Source organism: Gavialis gangeticus, unplaced genomic scaffold (assembly GCF_001723915.1).
Source record: "Gavialis gangeticus isolate Ggan-Ray unplaced genomic scaffold, GavGan_comp1, whole genome shotgun sequence".
In the NCBI taxonomy this organism is placed as follows: domain Eukaryota; kingdom Metazoa; phylum Chordata; order Crocodylia; family Gavialidae; genus Gavialis; species Gavialis gangeticus.
Genome location: NW_017729004.1, coordinates 49,894,351 through 49,901,363, shown reverse-complemented (window position 1 = coordinate 49,901,363; position 7,013 = coordinate 49,894,351). Strand labels below are relative to the sequence as shown.

The 7,013-nt window shown below is 44.9% G+C and overlaps 1 protein-coding gene across 2 annotated transcripts; it reads left to right on the top strand.

Annotated features, from left to right (window-relative positions):
* The first annotated feature begins 460 nt into the window (after nucleotides 1-460).
* Nucleotides 461-4,443, top strand: RPP38 (ribonuclease P/MRP subunit p38). Of its 2 annotated transcripts, none has more exons than XM_019508359.1 (2): nucleotides 461-649; nucleotides 2,767-4,443. In XM_019508359.1, the coding sequence occupies exon 2, from the start codon at nucleotides 2,798-2,800 to the stop codon at nucleotides 3,638-3,640; it is 843 nt and encodes a 280-aa protein (XP_019363904.1). In that variant the 5' UTR covers nucleotides 461-649; nucleotides 2,767-2,797; the 3' UTR covers nucleotides 3,641-4,443. The 2 variants fall into 2 exon arrangements, with proteins under 2 accessions (XP_019363904.1, XP_019363903.1); XM_019508358.1 differs by having other exon boundaries at nucleotides 461-656.
* Nucleotides 4,444-7,013: the final 2,570 nt, after the last annotated feature.

Sequence of the window (7,013 nt, the reverse complement as noted above, 5' to 3'; positions counted from 1 at the left end):
CATACAAGGGAAACTGCTGGGACAGAAAACACAGATGGAGCCTTTTGCTGAAATAAATCCTGACGCCCGAGGCACTGCCCACCCCGCCCCGAGCCAGGCCCACAGAAGACCCCGGTCCCGCTCAGGCATGGCAAAACACGCGGAGGTGCTTGGCAGGCAGGGCCGCACGGCCGACCTCAGCCCAGCTTCAGCCTAAGGAGTAACCCACACCGGGCGCAGGGCAAGTGTGAGACGAGCAGAGGGCCGCGCTGCGCCCCCGACGCTGGGAGCTGAGCGGCCCGTCCCGGCCCCACAGGGCGCCATCCCCGGCGTCGGGATGAGAGGAGCCTGCAGCGCCACCCCCGGCCGAGCCGGGACTTGCAGGACTCACGCGCAAAAGCCCACAGCCAGCACGCCCTCCCCTCCATCGGGATAGGACGGACATGCACGTGAAGATTCGGAACGGTGAGGAAGTGACGTAACCTTGGGGACGTAGCACTGCGGCAGGAAGATGCGCGTGGACGTATGGGTTTCCGGTTCCGGGGTTACAGCGCAAGGGCCTCGAGTCAGGAAGAGGCAGCAGCGCATGGTGCGGAGTGGCCGTCGTTCCTTCCCTCCTGGCGTGGCGCCAGGCCCGGAGCGCGGCAGGAGGAGCCTTCTGCAGCGCCCGGTACAGAGTAAGGAGGGCCTGGGTTTGGGCCGCCTGGCGCTGCCCCATCACTTACGCGAGGCGGGTCCCGGCCTCAGCGGGAGCAGCACCTGGATTGGAACCGGGAGGGGAACGAGAGCGAGGGGCGGGGGGACGTGAAGGTGCCGTCTTGCAGGCCGGGAGCGAGAGACCCGGCTGGGTGCGGGACAGGAGCGGGGAGGAAGCCGCAGAGGCGCATAAAGCAGCAGGTCGTTAAAGGCAGAGCCCGTTGGTGACCATCTGCTTTTTGTGTGTCCCTCCACTATTGCTTTCTTCCCCGTCTCTGCCCAGCACATCAGTGGGTTGTCTCATTTACAGCCTTCAAAATGGTACCTTCCCATTTTTACCCTGCTCCATCGCTGGTTGTCATTTCCTCCTGACTACCCCAGGTATATGCGCATAGCCCCTTCAGCAGGAGAGACTTTCTCCCCTTTGGCCCCTCCTGTTTTTGGGGTGGTGCAGCCACTATTCTCTGGCCACTCATCATTGCAATAATAATCCCACATTGCAAAAATCTTTGAAAAATATGTAAACGGGTAGATGTTTTGAACAATATACACGGCTACTGTTAACCATTTTTTAATTTATATTGTAAGCAACTGGTGAAAATTGATTTCCTAGGGAAGTGTCAATCCCATGTAGACTAGGAAAAAAGATAATTGTGGTTTCTCTGTTGAAACGTTTACCCCCATTCTCATGTGTCCGTGTAGAAGTGGCATAGGCTTTGTCTATATTGCAACGTCCTGATGACTTGGCTGTGTTTCATGCAGCAGGTGGGGCCAGGGCCAGCACATGCTCTGTGTGGTGCCAGGGGTTTGGTCCAAGATCCGCAGGTTGGATCAGGCTTGCGGGCTGGATCTTGGACACAGTGCCTGTGATGTAAATAAAGCCTTAATTTAGAGAGGGCACTTTCCAGTTGTGTGAGCAGATTGTGTTGTGGCATTAAATAGGAGGTGAGGCTAGAAGATGTGCAGCTCCAGGGATCAGGAGTGTGCAGGTATAACTGTCAGATGGGATTTCCAGTTGAGTTAAGTTACCTTGAATGAACAACCAGGGAGAAGCAAGGGTTTTTTTTTTTTTTTTGCTGTTCATATATTCTTGTACTGTTGTGGCTACAACACTCCAAACCTATGTGAAAAACCAACCTTTTTGTCAGTGAATGCAGGACTGTAATGACTCATGAAATGATAATTTTGAGAGAGCATGCATAAACTGATGATACTTGGTCCTTTGAAGTGTGATTTAAGATCTGTATCTGGCCTTCTCCATGGAAGGAGACTTATGCTTCAGTAATAGTGGATTCTTATAGAAGACCATGGTCCAACCCTCTTGACCTGTAGGAGTATATTTACTTTCAGATGAAGTTGTTATGATTTGAATTGGATAGCAAGGAATAACAGGGTAACTTGGACATAGTCACTAACTTCTGAGCAGGTATTCAGTTTGGGTCTCCAGCAGACTTTATACCAGACTTCAGAGCAGGTTACACACCTCTTCGTTGTTGTTGTGTGTGTCAGTTTACTAGTGTGGGTATGCCTACCCATGCTACAATTACACCTTTGTTTTCTGTTGGTATACCCTTGCTGTCATAATATAAGGGTAAAAATTAAGCATTTTCTACACATTCTAATTTAGTTTTATGACTGTTACAGATTAAGAGAGTAGTCAGAGCTGTGCCTAGGGTGCGTGGGCTCTGGGGGACAAGGGGGGTTATTGGGAGAGTGGGAGTTGAGTGGCCGAAGTGTGTAGCTGGTGGCATGAAGCGGGGCCTGTATGGCCCTGTTCACAGGGCCTGGAGCAGTCGCCCTGATTTGCGCCCCCCTCCCCCACTCCAGGGACAGCCCTGTCTGTAGTGTTTCCAGTTGTTTTTGTTCACTTTCAGGTGAGTCACTTGGGTGCAAATGTCAACCTGTTGAAAATGAATAAGAGAGACACTGCATAGCCAAGTATTTTGTGAAGGCCAATGTTACATACATGTGCCTCTTGAGTTTAATTTTGTTTTAAGCTAAGCAAGTAAGAAATAAGGGCCTGTTGCATGCTCAAAGGGGGCCCTTCTTGTGGACCATTTGCTAATAAGTTCTCTCTTCTTTCATCCACAGCTGAACTGCTAAAGCACAAAGCAGTATCAAGATGCCTATAGTGAAGGCAGGGGGTGGATCAGTCCGTAAAACAAAGAAAATTTCTGTGAAAACTTCTTTAAATAACCCATATGTTATCACATGGCGTACTCTAGAGGGAGAAGATGTACACTTTATACTACAGACCTTGGAAGAAAGGATTAAACACACTGGACTTAAAAAGATTGAAGTTGCAAGCAGGAAAAAAAGTTCTAATGCAATAAAACAAGCGAAAAAACCCTGTGATACTAGTGCTAGTGAACTTCTAAAGGAGAAAGAACAGGAAGGCACTCAGCAAGGGTGGACTGACTTAAATATCAGGAAGCAGCTTGCTATTGGAGTTAATGAAGTCACAAGAGCTTTGGAAAAAAATGAACTTCTTTTAGTGCTGGTCTGTAAATCTGCAAAACCTGCTCTGATCACTTCGCACCTTATTCAGCTGAGTGCAAGTCGAGCAGTTCCAGCTGGCCAGGTCCCACGTCTTAGTGAAAGCATAGCACCTGTTCTTGGTTTAAGCTCTGTTCTAGCACTGGGCTTCAAAAGGAACTCTGACAGCTTTACTGAAGTAGTAGAAGCTATAATTGCCAGGATTCCTACCTTGGATGTACCATGGATTCACCATGGAAATGAGCAGTCTGTGCCAGATGCAAATAGTGGTTCTCTGGAAATACAAGCTTCTGAGCTTATGGACACTTCAGTGGAGGAGTTCTCCCTAAGCCAAAAGCGGAAGCATACTGAAAGTTATACACCAGATGCACCATCTGTAACTTTACAAACCCTCAAAGTTAAAAAGCTTGTTCCAAATCCAAGTAAGATAAGGAAACCCCCCAGAAAGAAAAAACGCATTTCAAAATAAAATAACTCTTTCAGGTTCTTTCATTAAGGGTGAAGTGACTTTATTTTTTAATGCAATGTGAGAAACTGCTGTCTGTAACTAATACCCTAACAATTTAATTAAACTTAAAGATAGCAAGCCATTTGACCAATGCAAAATGAGATCAACTACTGTATTTACACAGTTGTAAGACTTTTTTCCTATTTAGAAATTAAATTGTAAATCTGTGTAAATAGTGACTTCTAATTAGTGTTTGGAAAGCTTGGGTTTAAGGATGACTATTATTAAGTACTTAAAATAAGAGAGACAGTTTTGTACAAGACATGCATTGTAACAAGTGGCATGCAAAATTAATATTTTAAGGAAGTAATATAGTTTGAACAGAAACTATGGCATTAAATGTTACTATTCAAACAAAGGAATATCAAATTTGAAGTTTATTCAAACATCCATGCTGGTATGAACTTCTTGTTTTCAATTTGCTTATTTGTTCAATGCTGGTTTCAAGCAAATATCTGTAACTGGTAGTGTACACAGACTTCCCTAGATTTGTTCTGGTCAAGTATTGCATGCAAAATTGGATTTTATATATATTTGGCTTCTGATGTGCTAAATGAAAACCATGTATTTCTCATACACAGACCAAGATAAAATACTGCTTTGTTGCAGGAAAATGCATTTTAAAAGACTTATGTATGCAAGCCACAACATTCTCTCACATAGAGCTACATGCTAAATGGAAATTAAGCAAATGTCCAAATTTATTTCTCACAGGGAGTATCTAGAAATTATTTCCAGAAAATTCAATGTATGAAGTAAATGTGCAGATGAGAACATGGACGTGCGCTTCATACTACATGTCATTCCATGAAGCTGGAAATGGTCCCATGCTTAAACAATTCCTAATAGTAAATGCATGTTCTATTTAATTTCAAGAAATGGCAGTATTGTGCAGTAGAATTAATATGAAATGCACAGTTATTTGCTAAAATCATGCAATGATAGGGAATTCAGACTGATTTGACTAATCTCAACCAAATTTGAATAATTTACTTAAATTTCATGTTTTACTCAGGAGCCACTAATACTACAAAGCCACTTAACATAATGGAGATTATTCTGTTCGTTACTTTTAAATAGAGATGGAACTTCTATGCTGTGAAACATTCCATAGTGTGCTCACCCCACCAGCTAGGTTATCAGTATTCTGGTTTTTGTAAAATGATGTTTCAGTTAGGGACAGTGACTAAAAGGAAAAAGTCAGTAGTACTGACTCCAGAGCCCTTAGGCTATCTGAAAGTTAACAGACTAGCAGCTAAATTCTAACTGCTTGGGGGTGGGTGTTGGGGAGGGATGAGCAGGGGCTAATGATTTCCACTTCCTCTGTTCTTCAGGGCTGTGGCTCCTTGTTGACTTGTTACTTACAAAACCAATTGACTAAGTAGCTTCCAGTTCATGACAGGGATATCAAACTCGTCTAGCCCTGCACACAGCACTGACCCCACTCTGGGGCCTACGCTGCATCTGGTGCATGGGCTGGACTTGATACCATATGTAACACAAGAGTGTCTAGGGTGCAGGTGTCTGTGCTGAACTGGCTGCGTGCTCTGGGGCTGGTCTGGATTGGGCCCCAGAACAGCCCTGCGAGCTAGCTCCAGGAGCCAGCACTTGGGGCCAGTCTGACACAGGCACTGCATGCAGCATGTGCTGAGCCAGGTTCAACCTATGCACCAGCCCAACTCTCCACACTGGATGTAGCGCACACGGTTGGTCTGAGCTCCACAAGCTGATTTGTAGGGCTACACAGGCCAAATCTGGCCAGTGGGCTAAGCTAAAATGTAGAAGTTTGGTCTCGGAATGTAGTCACTTTCAACCTAGTGTAAATAAGGGCAATAATGTATACTTTAAAATGAGATTATGGTTAGGTTTTAACTGAATTTGCTTAACACACATTAAAGTACAAGCTAAACAAGTTCTAGTCTAGGTGATGGCTTGCTCTATATACGCTTAGACTTTGCAACATCTAACTTTTAGGCACTTTGCTGCTTGGTGGAATCCAATCCCTTAGGCATCCAAGCTCTCTTGTATAATGCTGGGAAAAACTGAGTGAGAGGCAAGGATTTAAAGTGATATCTTTTATTGGACCAACTGTATAGTTGGGATAGTTAGACAAGCTTTCAAATGCAAGATCAACATCAACTTGGAACACCCCCTAGCCCATTCTGAAGTATCTAAAGGTCTTATTCTCTAAAGGCCTAAACTTCTGTCCAGAGGAAAAAAAATCTGACAAAATTCTAATATAGGAAGAAATAGAAGTCTTCTGCAGACTTTGCCTGGAAGAATACTTCTACAACCTTGCCTCTCACATAATTTCTGGACCACCATAGCTATATCACTTTTATATTACTTGGGGGAAAAACTGAAGCACAGAAGAATGAAATCCAGAAAAGCCAGGCCTGCGTGGTGAGACATCTAAGCTGGCAAACTGGAAACTGTAAGCATGAGCATGTGGTGTTTCTGTTCCTTTGTGGGATACGATAGTGGGAAGATGGGAGATTAACAGCCCTGATCTGTCTCCTGGAGCTAAGGGTAAAGAATTTAAGCTCCCCATTTTATGCCTGATGCCAGCTTTAGGTGCCAAGTCCAAAACTGGGTATGTACAGGATTGCCCAGTCTGAGCAGCTCAATGCCTAGTTTAAACTTTGGCTTTCTAGGGAATGCAAACTGCATTTTTCTGTCCAAGCCCCCTCACAGTACACTTAAGAACCCAATCGGCCTTAGATTTTACAACAGCTACATTGCAGGCATTTTATTGCTTAGTAAACCCCAGTTTAGGCCACCCTAGGTAATGCAAAGTGAAAGTAAGCCACCTTAGGATGGAATCCACAAAAGGTAGCATAGAATGAGGAGCCACCTAAAACATCACAATATGCCCCTGCTGCTTTTGAAGAAGAGTTTAGACATCAAGGGCTAGATTCAGATAGATAAGATGCCACACCTTTCTAGAAGTCTGCCAGAGAGTGTTGCTATGGGGGGTTGCACATGTGTGCATATACATATGTACATGTGCATAGGTATAATGAGGTGTTAAAGTGCTCTGCCAAGTGTGAGCCAGACAGGCTAGAACTTTCTTTTGATGGGGATACTCATAGTCTTTTGAAACTGATCCTGCCAAGTAAAACACTTAAGAGCCATTGGGCCAGAGACAATAAAGCATGACTCAAGTCTAATGGTTAAAGCTGTGTTTGGAGCCCTGTCACCTGGTGATTTCTGACCCAGCCTCAGTATTACTCAGTATTTAGTATTGCTAGCTCTTTGGCTCTTCCTGCTCAGAATGTCTTGTTCTGAAGTACTTAACTTCCCTTCCCCCCCCCCCCCCCCCCCCCCCCTCCCC